We start from the raw sequence: 19,460 nt of genomic DNA on the forward strand, positions 1-19,460 counted from the left end.
TCAGACGAGCTGCAGCCTCACAGCTTTCATCTTCTTCAGTTTCATGGAGATGCTTCACTATTATCACCTGCTGCTTTCCCTCATCAATTATACATCACAGCTACAGTTCACTGACCTGCCCCATACTGCCCAATCAGCCTTACACTGTGTGTGTGTGTGTGTGTGTGTGTGTGTGTGTGTGTGTGTGTGTGTGTGTGTGGCACCCTGTCCTGTATTTACTCCCTGCCATACTCCATTAAACCTGGTTTCATGTTCTTGTTGTTGTTCTCAGGACGTTCCTTCACAATGTGTGAGATAACATATGGAGATGGAGATGTTATGGAAGAGCCTGAAGAACTTGGTCCAGCGGGGCCCATGAGGGACAGGCTATGTGCCCGCACATCGTCACCCCAGCACCTTCCCTGCTGTAAGAACACCTGATTAGTTGGATCACGTGTGTATAACCTCCGACGAGTATTAGGGCCACATTGGGGAAAAATAAATAAATCTGAGATTTTAGCCGAGCTTCTTCCCGTTGGGTGGGTATGCAAGATAGATATGTTGCTACATGTTTAACATGTCCTTACCTCTGATGGTGATGTATAAGGCTTGCATGATTAAACTGCGGTGCATTCAAGCACTTCTGAGGGCACCTGGTGGACAGGTGGAGAAAGATAAAGCTAGAGATGTGGAAGTGGGAATGTGGTTGGAGGGAGGGACAGAAATAAACACAACTAGGAAGCAGTCGTGACAGCACCACTTCTTTAAATAAAGCTATGAAGTTGTTGCAGTGTGTGTGATGGAGGCATCACTCTGCATTCAAAGCAAAGAATGGATATTGATAAGAAGTGAAAGTCAATTGTTCGTTCCATTGCAACGTCAGCGCCCAACAGCAGAGCTACGCTTCCCGCATTTTGGACTGAAAGCGACTACCGGATGCCAGTAAAACGTCCGCATACAAAGAGCTGTACAAGAGTAAAACAAAATTATTTTTATTCTATTCATATATATGTCTCTACCGATATAGCCTGTGTTGAACAATACAAAATATCATAAATATGCATACTATTATAACTATTTACTTACTCATTTATTTATTAAACTTTTTTGCCCGGCTGCTTCCCAGAGGAGCATAAAGTGAGCGATGGACATAAATGGAAGTTAGAAAAATCCAGCACACAGATTTTGAGAGCAATCTCAAACTTTTTCATGTCAAGGACCTTCAGAATAGATGTCCAATAGACCACAGACCATGAATGTATGAGAGGTTGTGTCCTGTGCTTTTGCCCTGCGTGTTAGTAAATAGCCTACAACTACATTAAATTCTGTTTCTGTCATGCTACTAGCTCTACTAGCTACTGGCCGATAGCCGGTTGTTTGGGAACAGAGACGTTAATACATCTACCACGGTACAGGCTTACAGCATACAGCCCATGGGTGTATTATAAGATAATAAATGTGAAGAATTACAGCCAATATATCCATTATTACAGCCGCATACAGCTAGCAGGAAGCTGGCAGAACCAGATATGTCATATGAATGTGCAGGGCAGCGTAGTCCCGTGGGTTGGATTTACAGACGTCTCTTTAGACATCCATGGCCACAGATTCATTGGCGGTTTCAGTCCAAAATGGCGGCGGCGCTGTCAAAAAAGCACCAGAGTTTCATCTCTTTGCTTCTATACTCTTTGCTCAAACTAGCAGCTGGAAATAACTCCGCCCCCTGTTTGTCCACTCAAAGACATCATCTGTAGTTTAGCCTGGGGTGTGAACTCTGACCTCTCTGCCCTCCCTCGCTTCACCTGATGTCAGTGCTGATGAAATATTCACAAGTGTCAACAGCCGGCATCACCTTCACCCCCACCCCCCCGTTACCATGGAGACGACACAACACAGCACATGTTGTCCTGTTGCAGTAACTGTGTAATGGAGAATAGTCAGCATTTACTCTGAATATCTGTTGTTCAGTGATCAACATGTAAATTAAAATGTTCAGTGTGCCCAAAACAGACAGCAGACAAATGAACTGATCAGCCGATCAGTAAAGAATTGATCAGCAATTATATTGATAATCAACTGATTGTTTTGTTTTTTTTAAACATAAAAAACAAACATTTGAACCTGTCCATTAACAGCATTACAGTATTAAACTTAAAGATGAAGCCCATTTTTAATTAAGACGCAAGTCATAAATTCCACTTTTCCACTTGACTTGTAGTTTGACACCTTACATACATGTTGGTGTATATTTGACAAAGAGATCCTGATATTTATTTTGACCGATGTGTTGAATAATGTGCCAAAAACACGTTTCAAAACAAACACATTTATTCATTTTCAATGATTTCAACAGTCTCAAAATGTTTACAAAAATGAAGCAGTCAGTTATAAAGGCTTACATTACAAAAAGAAATAATAATCATGGTTCAATTTCCTGTTCTGATCCACATTTAATTAAATGTTGTTGTTAAGAAACTTATAAAAATATAAAATCAGCTGAGAGCGAAACAAGAATACCAAATTAAATGATTTAACTAAAGGAAAAACGTAACAAAAGGGACACCAGTAAAGATGCTCAGAGGAGGCAGAGATGAGCCGAGTGTGCACATTACAACATGTGAGGGTGGACAAAATAATAGAAACAGCTCAGCAGTTTGATGAAGATTATAATTTTTTGCTGTTGATTGCATCTGGATTAAATGCTTCTGAGTTTCTGTGGATCTGTTGACAGAACAGATGAAGCAGCTCTGTGACACAAACCACCCGGCAGTGAAGCCTAAACTTCATCACTTTAAATCCCTCAAAACCCCTCCTGCTTCAGACAACCAGACGCTGAGAGACGCTGTGGTGATCCAGATGTTGCGTCACAGCTTCCTCTACCAGCAGAGGGAAGAACAAAAACCTCAGCAGTGAGTCTCCATCACCTTCAGCCCTCCCTTCACGTCACCGTGCCGCAGCTTTATGTACAAGCTTTAAGGATAAAGATCACTTCTGCTCTGGTTCAGAAAGATTTCCATCGGATGGCAGACAGGATGGTGTGGACGAAGTAGAGGAGAGTCGTCATGTACGAGAAGACCTGAAGAGACAAAGAGAACATCAGTGGAAGATTAGATCCTCTGAGGACCATGAACATCCACAGGATCACCCATAATAATCTGCCCCGTAGAATCTCAGCACCGTAACAGCTGTTAAGCATGTTTTCACCCACTATTATTACACTTCCTCCATGATATGTTCAGGTGCTTGTGAGAAGCTCCGATATTAAGACTTTGGTATCTTCTTGAATAAGAACAATGTTTTTCATGACATCCATGTTTGATTCTAGTTTGTCTCGTGGAATTCATTTCTTGATAGTAAAACAAAATAGAGCAAACTATCAATTCTCAGCTGCTGGATTTCCCCACAGAGTGTTTCAGGAATGAATCCTAAAACCCGGAAATGAGTTCTCATTTTTAGCACCTCCGGTTCCCTCGTCTGGTAGTCAATGGGTTTTTAGTTGGATGCCTGAAATAAGGTCTGTGGTTAACACAAGCTGAAGAGATTTTAACGTTTTGTTCTACAATATAAAATACGTCAGTAAATATCCCACTCGTGAATTTTGAAGCTTTTATGTGTCTTAAAAAAGGCGGTTGCTAACAAGCGGCTAAATGAGACTACTAAACGTCATCACGCCAACTCGTCCACCGTTACAGCCTCGTTGTGTATACTCGCGCTCATGAGACCGTGGTGTTGTTCATTTATAGCCTAACGTTAGCTTTTTACTTCTGGCGATTGCATTCACACTTCACAAATCATAGAGGTGTTCAGTTGTGAAGATTATCTTGCTGAACAAAACGTGTAAATATCATAAATGTTTGTTTCCCGCAGAGCTTATTTTCTGCAATAATCCAAAACCTAATGGAAAAATCTCATTGACTTTTTGTCGAGGGAACCAGGGCGATGCTAACTTCCTGGTTGGCTGACAAAAATATGTCATCGCTGCAGCACTCTATTCACTAACGTTTAAAAATAGTCTGTTCTGCACACCTGCTACAAGTTTACTGAGGATTCAGCCAGTTAGACTGTTATCAGGTCATTAAATGTCTTATTGTGGTTATAAGCCTCATTGATGTGGGTCAGAAGGGGCCTGCTAAACCTACTAGTAGGTTTTTATCATCAATTCACATGGTAGATCACCAAAAGAAGGGTTGAAAGAAGACGACAGCAACCTCTAGCGACCGTAATAATGATGACAGCAGAAGCCAGGTGCTGTAGTATAGACAGTATTATGAAACTCATATGATGGAGGTTGGGGATGAAGGATGGAAGTACTTTCACCCAGGAGGCCGGGGTTCGCATCCTATTTGAAACCTACATGTAGCTGTCTTTGTGTTCACAACCATAAGTCTCACTTTCACTTTTGAAGCATAGTTATTTTAAGCCAAAACACGATCTCTTCCCCCTTAACTTAACTAAGTGATGTTGTTGCCATAAACCTAAAGAAGGCCTAAACAAGCTATTTTGTTTGAGTTCAAAACGTGATGTTTCATTCAGTTTTACAACATGTTAGAATGTGTTGCTTTTAAGTTTCACTTTCACTTTTACAACGTAGTAGGCCCCTACTGACCCACATCTATGAGGTTTATAACGAATGATAACGCATATTTATGAGCTAATAACAGTCGAATAGGGTGCAAGGATTACACATATCAAGTTAAGTGCATTCAGTGATATCAACTTTGGAAATAGGTTGACACTGTGGGAAATAGTGGGAAAGGTTTAATCAGCATTAATGCTGTTTTCCCTGTTTCCGGTCTTTATGCTAAACGAAGCTAAGCAGCTGCTGGTTGTAGCTTCATATTTAGCGTACAGACGTGAGAGTGGTATCAATCTATACATCTAACTCTTAGTGAGAAAGAGAAGGAGAGGATTTCACTAAATATTGAACTGTTCCTTTATGATCATTGTGTTTTGTTAGTGGGACTATTATTCTGTATGTGACGGCTGACACAGAAAAACATCCACCAACGCTGCTCTTCATAAAAGCATCTGACTGCTGTGATGATGCTGTCAATCAGACGGTTTCTCAGCTGGTTTAGAGCTGAAGAAGAAAACTGACTGAAAACTACAACCAGTGAGTTTATTTGGACCCATTCAGGTCTGTGGTTCTGCAGGTTCAGGTCTCTCTGTCGTTCTGTTTTATTGGTTTTGAGTCAGATCATCCTCTCTGCAGTTCATTCAATATGAAACTGCCTGACTCACCACTGCAGCGATGTCCAGATGGTAGTTTTGGCCGCCCACATCCTTCATCTCCAGAGTCACTTTGGCCAAAGCCACTGAAGCACTGAGGTAGAGGAAGGCCGCGATGCCGTGAAACATAACGTCCTGACAGATGAGGAAAACAAAAATAGAACATGAACGATCACTATTTGCACTGGCACAGAGTCAAAACAAACAAACAAACGGTTGCACAAAACTGGTGTGTCATGGTGTTGCGTTGCATTCCCACATTTGTTCTGTTGTTCCTAACATTCCTCCATAATCTGAGAGCTGAGAATCAGAGGCTGACAAACAAGACACGCCTTCGTGTAGTCAAAGATAGAAGCTGTTCATCTCTACTTTCCTGTAACTTCTACAATATTAGTATTTACTCATGTTCATAAAAGAACACAGAAAGAACATGAAAGAAAACGTGTACGTGTATCTTTCAGGACCTTCGCCTCAGAGGCCATCCTTACCATAATAACATTAGTTTAAGTGCAATAATAATAATAATATCTTGGATTTATATAGCGCCTTTCATGAAACCCAAGGACGCTTAACAAAGACATAAATAAATACAACAAATGTAACAGTAGCTAGAGGCCATAGGCCTTGGTGAAGAGGTGGGTTTTGAGGAGTCTTTTGAAGGTGTCCAGAGATGGTGCATTGCGGAGCTCTATGGGGAGAGAGTTCCAAAGTGTGGGGGCTGTCACACTGAAGGCTCTGTCCCCAAAAGTTCTCATTCTTGTGTAAGGGACGGAGAGCTGACCCGTGTCTGAGGATCTAAGGTTCCGGGGCTGTGTGTAAGGGTGGAGGAGGTCAGATAGGTACTGAGGAGCCAGGGCGTTGAGGGATTTGTAGGTGAGGAGGAGGATTTTGTAGGTGATGCGGGACTTGACCGGGAGCCAGTGGAGGTGGATGAGGGTGGGGGTGATGTGCTGCCAGGGCTTGGTGCGGGTGAGAACCCTGGCAGCCGAGTTTTGCACATACTGGAGCCTGTCCAGGGCTTTGCTGGGAACCCCGGACAGAACTCCATTGCAGTAGTCCAAACGGGAGGTGACGAAAGCGTGGATGAGGGTTTCTGCCACAGAGTCAGAGAGTGATTGCCGGAGACGTGAGATGTTTATTATTATTATTATTATTATTAAGTGCAACAACATTCAGACGGTGGCTGACGTTACCACATTTTGCACTCCACTATTCACTATTTATGACTTAATAATCTTGCAAATATGTGAGGTTTTTCTTGTAAATTTCCAAATTTAATCTTGAAAATGTTTAGTTTTTTCTCTGAATATTACCCCCAGCTCCGTCATTATTTATTTTTTAACCTATAATGGCCCTAATATGCCGTCGTACATCAAACCTGCAGTAGGCATAATGTTTTTGGCATCATTGAGCAAAATTTCCATAATAACTTTTCAGCATATTGTAATTCAAGTGTTCTGAGAGAAAACTACACTTCTGCACCTCCTCTTGGCTCTGCAGGCTTTAAAAAATCTAGCCCATGACGGGAGACTTTGGCCAATCACAGGTCATTTCAGAGTGAGCGTTCCTATTGGCTGTTCATTCAACGGAGGCAGTTGTCAATCACTCACAAACTCCGATCAAACGGTCAAACTAGGCATCGCTGATCAAATATGAATCAATATTCTGTTACTGTAATGCCTATTTCTCGCCTCAAATGTTTTCAGAAACATATTGTATTGTACTGTTTATCTGTAAAATGAGAAAGTTTGCTCCGGCTGGTGGGCGGTGCTTGGTATTTCCTCAACTGATCTCCACATGGCTGCCGAGTCACAAAGTTTCTCATTTTACATTATTATTTGTCTTTGTTAAAATGTGTGGAGGACTTACTGCTGCAGCCCAGCGGCCTTTGTTGTGATGCACCCCGCAGGCGAACACCACTATCCAGATGAAAGTCACGGTGAAGCAAAGGACGGAGACGAACATGACCCAGCCCTGAGGGTTGTGCGGCACCACAAACGTGCACGCTACCAGGATCCAGACCAGACCACCGAAGACCTGCAGGAACAACAGAGACACATGAGAGGAAACCTTAACACAGCTGACCATCATGTCACCGACACCGCTTGTTTTACTGCAGCTAACAATTGTTTTCATTATCAATTCATGAGCTGATTATTAATCAATCAATCATCTAAAAAAAAAGAAGTATTTGTATCGATCGACAGCTCTAACTAATATTATATCCATCTCTGCCAATAGATTCCCCTAAATGCTACACACTGTTCCTTTAACTAATTGATTAATCAACTAATTATTTCTGTTTGGGACCTGAGAAAAAGAGACTTTCAGTTCATTTTGCAGCCACTAGGTGGTGTTGATTCTGTTTTGTATATTACAAGCCTTATTGCTTGCCCTTTGAACCCTGCAGGAGGCCATTTTTGTTTCCTTGCACTCCTGGGAAGAAAGCACATTGTGAGACTGTAGTCAAAGCATCTACATCCATCTTCTTTTAGACTCCCTTATAGAAGTATTGTCTGTAAGTACAGTTTTTATAAGATGCCTATACCTGCGTCGCTGTTTATATTTTTGTGGACGGCTAGGTTAGATCATGTTTTTGGTGTTAGGCGCTATTCATTGTTCACCATGTAAGCTAACCTGTCCTGTTAATGGCTTTCAGCTAGCTATAGGCTATTGGTAGCCAGATATATCAGTCAGGCTTTATGAGGCATATAATACATGATGGAAATGTATATTAATGAGACTTATCATACTCATTGTTTCCTTTATTTCCTTTCTTCATTTCAGTTTAACTCCATTCTCATACTGTCAATACCAAATGGCATTGTGCAATAAATCCAATATTCTTTGACTAACAGTGTGTTGAAGGCATAGACTGTATATAAGAAGTGGACATATAGTCACCGTGACGTCACATTTGTGGACTGCCTATTTGAAGCCTTTTGGCCATCGCCATTTTGGTATTTTGTGTGACACGAGAGGGTGAAGTTAAGTACAACCGAACGCTGTACAAGACATTTTTAGGCGACCAAAAGGTTATAATTAACTTTCCTGAACTGAAAACACATAGACTTCTATACAATCAGACTTCTTTTTGAAACCAGAGGAGTGTGTGGAATGTGGAAAATTGTCTTTGGAAGGAAGGAGACTCTTTGACGAGAGCAGAAGAGTTTCAGCTCTAAACTGTATGTTTCACTGTTTAGGATGATATTCAGGCATTTAGCAACAACATCTAGCAGAAATGTGCTCAACATGTTTTAGTCCTGTTATCTCGGCCTGACTCAACTTAAACTGATGGAGACTCTTTCAATCTGAGCTATTTTACAGCAACTGAGGGGAATCTTTAACTCCCTTGATGTTCATATCGTAGCACATTTCTAGACAGTCAACATTTAACAAAACCTTTCCACCTCCCACTCTGTCTGAAGAGGTTGTATCCATAGACTGTATATATAAATGGATGACACCTCACCACTTCTTCCCACTGTACAAAAATGAATGATCCCAGATATCACACTGAGCTGCCATCTTGATTTTTTTTTACATCATTTGGAGCCAGTCTGCGCAGAAGTAATCGGAGGGCTAAACCCGCGATACACATCAGCATAAGAACTACCTAAAATGACAGAAAACATCTTTGGAAAAAAATGATTTGACGTGTACTTTGACTTTTTAGTTTGGTCCATGTCCCATCCGCTAACATGGAGGGGGCGGGATTTATGACCTATACTGCAGCCAGCCACCAGGGGGCGATCCAGATGTTTTGGCTTAACCGACAAATTGCGAAAACATGCAAAAACGTCCTTAACCTTAATCATTCAAAGTCAATGCCTGACCTTAACCATTCAAGGTCAATGCCTAATCTTAACTATTCAAGGTCAATGTCAAACTTTAACCATTCAAGGTAAATGCCTAACCTTAACCATCTCTCAAGAGTTTCGCAACTTGTGGGTTACCTTCTAGACACGACCGCCATGTCGTCTATTTTTATATACAGTCTATTTATATACAGTTTGTTTGCAGGGATTTCTGTCAGAAAGGGTTCATTTTAACCCAACCATTGATCTTTTACTAAACCAAACCAAGTAGGTTTGTTGCCTGAAACCTAAGGAGATTTCTGGTTGTATCTTGTTATTTAACAAGCTACTAACCAGTGCATCCTGGTTTAGTTGACAGCACTATATAGATGCTGTGTTCAGTCACTGCTCCCAGAAGGTTGTTGGTCAACAAAAAGCTCCAACGCTCACTGCTGGTAAAACTCATTTTTACAGTTCCATTTCTACACCTGATCAATAAACATTATACAACATGTAAATCAGACGGACGAAGTTGTTGGAGGTAGATTTTTTTTGTTGGATCTGGGCCAGGGGTCACCAACCTTTTTTGAGACTAAAAAACTACTTGAAGGGTAGAGTATAATATGGAGGGCGACTTGTTTGTCGGTTCATGGTAGACTACTTGCTCTGGATGAAGGGAAGGCTGCAGCAGGTAGGGAGAGAGGACGGTCCCGCCGTTCTATGTGGGCTGAGATTTTGTGAACGAGGAAATATGTTGTTGTTGTTGTTCAGCACTCGTAGGCTACATGTAGGACGGTCAGACAGTTGGTCTTTGTGGTATTTGTCCCGCCCCTCCACCACTGTGTCTGGACGGCTGGGTAAAAGGTGACAGTGACGAGCGCAGCATTTTACCCAAACATTGTTTAACTCTCGGCTACCAGAAAAACAATGCCAAACATGCAGCGGCGCTGGACCGAACGCTACCGGTGACTCATGCTATTTTTAGAACGTGCCCTGCAGGCGCCCAGGCTTTTGTTTGATGCACACATCACCACAAACACTCTTTTTTGAGCCATTTAAAGCTTATTATAAAACACATTCTTTGAATGCTCTGAATGTTTGTAGCAGTTTCTGTTATTTTAGTTAAGTCTTTTTATTAGCTGGTGTATTTCCATTATTCTGCCTACCCTGTATTTTGCCTAGCACAGAGCAGGGCGTCGCTGCCTTCGTTCACTCTACACCTCTGATGATTGACAGGCTGCATTATTCATGGAGCTCCACCAGACTGTCACTGTCCGTGTGTGTGGGTGTGTGTTTATGTTTGTGTGTGTGTGTGTGTGCGTGTGTGTGTGTGTGTGTGTGTGTGTGTGGGTGTGTGCGGGTGTGTGTGTGCATGTGTGTGTGAGAGAGAGAGTTAATGCATGAGTTAATGTGAAAACACCTGCAACATTCCTCCTCTGTTCAGACTGTGCTGACGTCTCTTTGACGTTAAATATACACAATAAAAACATTTCTATCTTTTTGTATCAGCTCGTATTTTTGTTCCGATCTCTCCTCCGTCACGCAGGTTCATTGTAGGAATAATATCTGTTCTGTCTAACGTCTGGCTGCTGTGATCCTCTGACCCCTTACCTTCTTTTGTACTTTTTCTTTTTGTAATATTGCAGATTACAAATTACTTAACTACATTTCCTATAAATTTCAAATATGCCGTGTTCTGGCACCAGAGGACCAAATGAGAGATGACTGTTGCCCAAATTGTGCTGCAATATTTGGAATTTGGTTCATGCAAAGTTGATGCATTTGAGCTGAAATCAGGTCAGCATCGACACCCGGAGTCAGGCCAGTGTACGGGACTTTGGCCAATTTCGGGATGTCATTCAAATGTGCTGGATTTACGCCACTATCGTATTGTATTTGTGTCACTACATAAAGCGATGATGCTAATTTTTCATTAAAGGACCAGTGTGTAACAAATAGGGGATTTTTTTGGCAGAAATAGAATATGATATTAACAAGTATGTTTTCTTTAGTGTATAATCACTTGAAAATAAGGAGCGTTGTGTTTTCGTTATAGAATGAGCCCTTCATATCTACGTAAGGAGCGGGTCCTCTCCACAGAGTCCACCATGTTGCACCGCCGTGTTTCTACATTAGCCCAGAACGGAAAAACCACACACTGTTAACTTTTCCTGCTTGGCCCAGAGTCAATAACGTTACTCGCTGTCGTAATAAAAACATAGTTCTGAATATTATATGCCATTTCTGCCAATAGAGCCCCGAAATCCTACACACTGTTTCTTTAATAAAAGACAGAATGTCCATTTAATTTCCAAATATAATAATAATTATTATCTTTTAGTAATAATAATAATAATATATAATAATAATAATGTTTAGTATCAGAAACGGTATAAATGTGACATTGAGGCGAACCATGTAAACACTGATTCAATGACAGAAAACAAAGGTCAACACTACACATCAATATCAACCTGCAAAACAAAGAGTGAAGGTTTATTGTGGTTAAACCAAGAAAGGGAATGTGGTGAAATAATTTCTCCTTGTTCTCAGTGCAGTTTATGGCCTCTTGTTTCAGGAAATAGAACCAGTAAAACCAGAATATGGACATTTGGCAGGAGTGATGTAATCAGAGGAAACATGATTTTAGTATTTAAACTTAATAAGTTGTTAACATGTTCTCTGCAGTGTGAAAACCAGCGGAGGATGTTAATAAATAAAATACAAAAGGTTATATAACAAAATATATTACTACAGTGGATCAGTGATAAGAAACCCTCTGTCCAAGGCTGAAAAGTCATATTTGAGATGGTCTCTTTGGAATATCTCACAAATATTCTACATGCCAAAGTAGATCAGTTCTACAATATTTGGCAGCTCCTATCTGAATTATATTGGACCTGATCTCTCCTCCATTATCTCACAAGGAGTCTCTTGAACATTAACTCATATATCCTGTGACTTCCCTGCACTATGGACTATTTCCTATGACCTCCTATATACATTTTTTTTTTATCTGAGCTGTACCAGTGTTTGTTGTTGTTGTTTTTTTATTATTCTTATTGTGTTTGTGAAAATAAGAAAACCCAATAAACATATTATAAAAATAAATAAATAATGTCCATCAGTCAGTAAGGCAGTCAGGAGGAGCCTTCAATCTCCACACTACAAACCAGCAACACGTTTACTATCAACTGCTTTTAACCATCGACCGTTTTCAGTCAGACTCTCTACTTTTAATTTACTAATTGGTGTTTTCATCAGTGCGTAAAAGTGCCCGCACTGTGCGTAAAAGTGTGCACCGCTGGCCGCAGACAGACAGAAGGTTCCTGATCATATAAAGCTGTTGTAGCTGCTGTTTTCTTACCAGTTCGGGCAGGTAGAGGATGTCTGGGATGGTCGTACATATTCCGATCCCGCTGGGAAGATTCCCCATGGTGGCAGTGTTGTGGGCCATCCTGTTGTTGCTGTTGATGTTGCTGCTGCTGCTGCTCGGTGAATGATGAAGCTGGACTCAGAGACCTGCTGCGGTTTAAACCAGGTAGGAGCCGACAGGAAAAACCGGAATCCCCATCAGCCGAGCAGAGACACGCCCGGCGGCTCACAGAGTGTCTGTGAGCTCCTCTGGAGGTTCAGTGTGATGGAGCGTCACTGTGAGAGACAGACTTATAGATGTTTGACCAGCGTGACTCCTTTATCACCATGACAACCTGCAGCAGCTCTGCATCAACATCAACAACAACAATAACAACAACAACAACAGTAACAGGACTAATTGTGTTCGTTTTGTTTTTAAATACTTCCAAAGAGAAAGTTATTATATTCCCCCTCTCCAGACTCTAGAGGTATGAATCCAGAGAATGCTGTCAAACATTTGCTGTATTTTTTATTTTTTTTTAAAGGGACTGTTTATAACTTTCAGAAATGCTTGTTAACAGCGACACCTGTGGCCGTGAAGTCAACGAAAGTCAGCGACGGGCTTGCACTTGCTTGCTCTAAATAGACATGAACGAGCATCGCTCAAAACAGTGAGGCGACACACGTCAGCTAAAACCACAATATCACTCTATATTTCAGCTGCTTGGCAGTAATGTTAGCTGACCAGACGAAGGTCTCTCCATGAATCACTGCTGATCCTAGTGTTGGCTTTTCCTGCTTCAGCCTCCGGGGCATACGCGAGCGCGCATACGCGCATACGCGAGTGCGCCCCGGTAGATTTATACGTGTAAAAAGTTACAAACAGTCCCTTTAATTATGGTTGGCTCTTCATATACAGTAGTACTAGATATGTCAGTCTATTAAAATATTTAATCATGATTAATCGCATTATTGTCCATAGTTAATCATGATTAATCACATGCTTAATCATTTTTATCTTTTCAAAATGTACCTTAAATGGCGATTTTTCAAGTATTTAATACTCTTATCAACATGGGAGTGGACAAATATGCTTGCTTTATGCAAATATATGTATATATTTATTATTGGAAATCAATTAACAACACAAAACAATGACAGATATTATCCAGAAACCCTCACAGGTACTGCATTTAGCATAAAAAAATATGCTCAAATCATATCAAACTGCAGCCCAACAGGCAACAACAGCTGTCAGTGTGTCAGTGTGCTGACTTGACTATGACTTGCCCCAAACTGCATGTGATTATCATAAAGTGGGCATGTCTGTAAAGGGGAGACTCGTGGGTACATAGAACCCATTTTCATTCACATACCTTGAGGTAAGAGGTCAAGGAACCTCTTTGAAAATGACCATGACAGTTTTTCCTCGCCAAAATTTAGCATAAGTTTGGAGCATTATTTAGCCTCCTTCAAAAGCTATTGTATCTAGTGGTGATGTTGCAGATTGCTACCAACTGAAAGTTCTCCCGTGTGCCAAGCGTGTAGGAAAACTACGGTGGACGACACGAAAATGTGAATGTCCCTATCCAGAGCCAGTGTTTGGTTTGTCCGTTCTGGGCTACTGTAGAAACATGGCAGCCGGCTCTGTGAAGAGGACCAGCTCCATATGTAGATATAAACGGCTCATTCTAAGGTAACGAAAACAGAACAATTCTTAATTTCAGGTGATTATACACTGACGATAACATACGTATTAATATTATATTCCATTTCTGCCAATAGATCCGCCTAAATGTTACACAGTGGTCCTTTAATGCAGTATTTTTTAATGTGATGATATAATGTTTATAAATAACATACATGTTTTATATTTAGAAGTATGGCTTTTGTAATACAGTCTTTTGTGTAGTTTTTCTTTGTCGTCTATTATTAAATTGTTAATTGTTTGTGGGTTTTTAACCACTGGGTTTTTTGGATGAATCACACCTGGGTGCGGTTTCCACTTTTCAAACATTCTGTCCTGACAAAGAACAAGGTAGGATCGAAACGTAGTCATTAATAAACTTGTGTTGCATAAAGTTAGTGTGCAGGCGTTACCTTTTCCCTTATTATCTTGAGATCGACTGTGTGAGTGAGTGTGTGCATCTCTGTGTCTGTACACGGCTAATCTCAGACACTGCTGCATAATATTTTGGGTGCTCATTTATGGCTGCGTGCTCAAGGACCTCACGCGGTTGCAGTGACTCACACTTTCTCAGAACACCTTTTATTGCCTGTTCGATGCTGCCATTGATTGGCTGCTGACTCCTCACTCACGACTCTTAACCGGCACCGGTCGGTAGGGGCCACCAGTGATGACTGCATCGCTGCCTCTCAGCCGCTGCTCTGTCAACCCGTTCTCACTCCCAACTCGTTAAATACTGCCGTTAAGTAAGCGCCCCTTGGCATCGGAAACCGACGCACGGAGGCACCCTTTAGCAATTTCAACTAACTCATATGTAAACCCACCTGCAGCGTTATTCGGCGGTCTGAGCAAGTGACGTAGTATTAATAGCTTGAGAGTCCGTTCAGGGCAGTAGGGGTGGTGGATGGGTCAAACAAACACAAGATTTTCAACCAGGAGACCGGTGTAACATTGACTTATTTTGTCACGTGACTTGTTGGTATCGTCAGCCCCGTGAGGTACTAGTCAGTGAAGTTAACGTCAACCATGACCGTTTCCTAACCCTACCTAAGTGGTTGTGTTGCCTAAACCTAACTTCCTGTGAAAACGGAAGTTTATTTTGAGCTTATATTGACATGCCGTCCCCGGTTCGTCCAAAAGTAACCCAAGAAGGGTACCCCGTGTGTTGGTCTCTGATGCCGAGGGGCACTCATCAAGCAGCGGTATTTGACGAGTTGGGAGTGAGAATGTGTTGGCTCTGCGGCCATAGACACAGTGGGGAAAAACAGTTTCCTTAGTAGAATTGAAGTGTAAATAAACGTTTCAAGTCGCGGTTACACCTGTGAGACGGAGCTGAGACACGCACCTGCACAGAGGCAGTATAGACATCTGCATAGATTAAAATGACAGCGTATTTGTTGTGTGAGACGTGCAAGTGAAAAGCACATCTGATACACTTGCAGTCTAGACGGTGGGAGTTGTATTCATTCAATCAAACATCAGAATCAGTTATACACTAGGAATTTGCTTTGGTTCGTTGGTGCAAATAAGCAGTAAAAAAATAAAAATAGGATAATTAAAATGTTAGAATAAGATAAGAATAAAATAGTTGAAAAATAGTTTCTGATAGCCTTGCACCTACATAATGTGTGTATAATTAATCTTCAACCTTATTGTGTTTTGTCTCAGAATATGCTCATAATAATAGCATTATTCCATTTAGTAGCCTAACTGAGCACAGCATCTCTAAAGTCCTGAACTATAGTGGAGTTGTTGGTTTGATCTGTCTGAACTCTGCTAGCTCGCTGCAGGATGGAGCGGTTAGTAGCTTTAGTAATAAGAAACAACGTGTGAATCAGACAGAGTTGGAGGTGGATGTTCCCTCAGTTTTCCCCTGCTTCCAGTCTTTGTGCTAAACTAACAGTATAAGATACCTTGATATTTTTGTATGTGGTAACATCTGATCTCAGGTCTGTTTGTGACCATGCAGCCTTTCACACCTCACACTGTAAACAACGGATCCATGGAAACAACAAGCATCTCATTTGGCAGGCGAGCTGTCGGACAAACACCTCAGATAATCGCCGAGCTGGATCTGGTTTCCAGGCGCGGTCATCTGATCCTCCTGACCGGGAAACCTTCTCCTGATGGAGACAACACTCCGTGTGGACATGAGTCAGAGGGGGCGAGGACTCCCGAGGCAAAACCTGGTCCAAAACCTGGAACCAGAACTCCTCTGCTGCTTCTCGAAACTACAAATCCTATTTAATACAACAAGTAAGACAAAACCTTTCAGCTGTTCTCTGTTTACACATTGAGAACATTGTCAACATGTTCTCATGTACAGTACGCAGTAGGCGATATGAGGGGGGGTGCCATCCCCCTTGTTAGAAAAATGATATAGAGGAGTAATGTCCACCTGAGCAGAGAATGAAGTTATTCTCCTTTTGTGTGTGTTGTAATCAGAGCTTCTCTGTGCTTTGTTGACATCGCCGGGCCGGCTGCACATGCTTTTAGTGCATGTTTGTGTATGTGAGCGTGCTAGCTCACGGGCCACCGCTCTGCATTGCTCTCATACGGTGGTTACAGCTGATAACTCCATCCCATACTTGCAAACCCTCCCAATTTTCCCGGGAGACTCGTGTTTTTCATCGCCCTCTCCTGGTTTCCTCCCGGGGTCACAATTCTCCCGTTTTCTCCCAATTTATGGCAAATTTTCACACTTTTTTTCCTTTTCGTCATCTTAACCTGTTTCTGGCCCTGTACAGCGTGCATAAACCATAATCCCGCCTGTTTCCATCCGGACGACAATAGACCTACACCAAATGTCGTTTCCTAGGGGAAGAGAGCAGTCTATGCTCGCGACACAGCACAGTTTGAGCTCATGTTTGAGCTGCGCTCGCCACTGGGTTCAGCGCACATCACAGCGTGCAGCGCCCAGAGTTGGGTTTTGCTTGACAAAGCAAAAAGCCGTCATGCTGGCGCAAGCTATTGGAAATAACGTGTTTCAGAGCACAGTGGTGCTGTTGTTGCGTTGTGTCTGAAAGGACCTTCAGTGAGTGAGAGACGGAGAGAGAAATGGAGAGTAATAAGAGAAATAATTACTCATGCAGGAGCAAGTAGGCCAATACGCCATCCCAGACCGAAAGCGCCGTTACGGAAGCATAGCACCCACGCTCCAGTTCCCCCTCAGGTTAACACTGTTAGCTCTGTCAGCACTGTTGCCATTGTTCTCAAGGCGTTGTTAGCACTGATAGCCATGAGCCACCGGCTCAGCCGTCTCCATGTTGAGAGCCTTGCGGAGGCAATAGAAATCCTCCCAATCTCGCATTTAGCACCTTTAAACAATTATCGCAGTGTTTCCAGTAAAATGGATAATAGAAAGCAAAATGGCTTTTGTTCAACATAAAAATAAAATAAAAATGAAAAGCTAATCAGATGTAGCTGCTAAAATAAAAAATAACCCTTGCGGTGGTAAAAAGAGATTTCAGAAGAAGAAAGGCCAAGAATAGGCTACGTGATTTTTGATGAGTTGTTGCCGAGGTAACAGCTAATGGGGACCCAAATAATCAAACTTTAAAAAAAAATATGTATCAATGGCCTGTGGCTTCATGGCCTCAGCTTCCAGAGTGATGTAACCTGAGCTGCAGCAGATTCCTCCGTCTCCCCTCTATTGTCCCGCTGATGGGGTTGTCAGGTAACGACACTGTGTTATCTAATCTTCAGCTCCATCAGCAGAGCCTGAGCTCAGCGCTGAATACTTCATGATAAGATGATAAATGTATAGTCCTGGATTGATACCTAAACTGATCGCTTCAGTTTCAGTTCATTTATTCTTTAATCTCCACATTCACTGACATTAGCTTTAATATAAGAGGCTCCTGTATTAAGTGTGACTTGCAGGAACGTTAGCTGCAGAACTGAACCATACAGTAGACTGTATATAAGAAGTGGACGTATAGTCACCGTGATGTCACCCATTGGTTTGTTGACTGCCGGTTTGAAGCCTCAAGTTCAGCATTATACTTTCTTTGCAACCAGAAGTGACACGAGAGGGTAGAGCTAAGTACAACCGAACGTTGAATAAGATATTTTTAGGCGACCAAAATGTTACAATTAACGTTCATGAACTGAAAACAAACTGTGAAAGGGTTAAAGTTGTAAGACGAAAACACGGACAACTCCCAGACCGGACAACGGCATGGTAGCGACCTGTCAATCACAAGGTAGACACGCCTTAAATCATCCCCTGCTTTATGGTCTATTTGACTCTAAATGGGACCATAATTTACTAAATGAACATCATGCTGTATTGAAGAAGACTTGAAACTAGTGATTGAGACCATAAACTCATGTTTACAATGTTTACTGAGGTAATAAATCACGTGAGAAGTAGGCTCATTTTCTCATAGACTTCTATATAATCAGACTTCTTTTTGCAACCAGAGGAGTCGCCCCCTGCTGGCTATTAGAAATAATGCAGGTTTAAGGCACTTCTGCATTTGCTTTACTTTTCAGACCCGGAGGTTTCTCACTGTACTGAACATAAACAGACAGTCTAAACTCTTGTAAGCTCCCCCTACATGCTGCAGAGTTCATTACAGCCACGACATGAACACACATCCTGAAAATGTATCTGTTCTTAGAGTCTTACCTTCAGTGGAGCTAAACATGTAAAGTTCATCGTGAGAGTGGCGCTAAAGGAAAGGTCATTCAAATCTAAAGGGTTCAACCTCTGAGGAGCAGGAAGGAAATCAAAGAGATGGACAAAGGCCATTATATTTCCAAAAAATATCCAAAAACATGATGAAAGCTTTGTTGTTTTTACCACAGTGGGTCACCGCCAACCTTCATTTTTATACATTGACATAAGTGAAATGTTCGTCCTGCTGTGTTTCTGATGATCTCGCTTTGTGCAGGAAGTGATGCCTCAAAATGAGGAAATGAAAATCATAACTGCTGTTTAGACAGTTTGAATGTATATTTGTACAATATATTTTGCATATACTGTATGTCTATAGTTGACAACAGAATCTCCATTTAGTAGCTTTTATGACTATAAACATAAAGACGCTTCTTCACAGTCTTTGAGTGAGTTGGTGAATTTCCTGCTGATGTTGTTTTGGTGACTCAGTGTGAGTTAAAGGAAGTTTTAGTTATCAGTCAGCAGTAAACCGACCAGGCAGGTGTCTGGCAGGTTGATGGGCTCGGCTCAGCCTGGCAAGGCTCAGTAAGGAAACTGTCAGTATGTCTGGCTGCTTTTGTTCCTGCCGAGCTGTCATCTGATGGATCACTGAACACAGAGAAATACACTGTGAAGCTTTACAGGGGTGTGTACCTTCCTCAAAGAAATGTTTATGAATAAAATTAAAGTTCTGTATCAAAGATCGAGCCACAGATTTAATTCCCCATTTCAGTACATGTACCTGCAT

At 41.7% G+C, this 19,460-nt stretch overlaps 1 protein-coding gene across 1 annotated transcript; it reads right to left on the minus strand.

Moving 5' to 3' along the window:
• Window positions 1–2,285: 2,285 nt before the first annotated feature.
• On the minus strand, window positions 2,286–12,568 carry LOC141764489 (myelin and lymphocyte protein-like). The gene is made up of 4 exons (XM_074629767.1): window positions 12,373–12,568; window positions 7,078–7,245; window positions 5,221–5,343; window positions 2,286–3,055 (listed from the first exon to the last, which is right to left on the minus strand). Exons 1-4 carry the CDS (start codon window positions 12,460–12,462, stop codon window positions 2,981–2,983), a joined length of 456 nt encoding a protein of 151 aa, XP_074485868.1. The 5' UTR covers window positions 12,463–12,568; the 3' UTR covers window positions 2,286–2,980.
• Window positions 12,569–19,460: the final 6,892 nt, after the last annotated feature.

The sequence above is a fragment of the Sebastes fasciatus genome, chromosome 3 (assembly GCF_043250625.1).
Source record: "Sebastes fasciatus isolate fSebFas1 chromosome 3, fSebFas1.pri, whole genome shotgun sequence".
Lineage (NCBI taxonomy): Eukaryota > Metazoa > Chordata > Actinopteri > Perciformes > Sebastidae > Sebastes > Sebastes fasciatus.

Bases quoted from the DNA above. Each gene is read 5' to 3' on its own strand.
- LOC141764489 (XM_074629767.1), bottom strand. From the start codon at position 12,462: ATGGCCCACAACACTGCCACCATGGGGAATCTTCCCAGCGGGATCGGA. The intron at 7,246-12,372 runs GTAAGAAAACAG...TTGTTCCTGCAG, and splicing joins TCCTCTACCTGCCCGAACTG to GTCTTCGGTGGTCTGGTCTG. The intron at 5,344-7,077 runs GTAAGTCCTCCA...CTCATCTGTCAG, and splicing joins AAGGCCGCTGGGCTGCAGCA to GACGTTATGTTTCACGGCAT.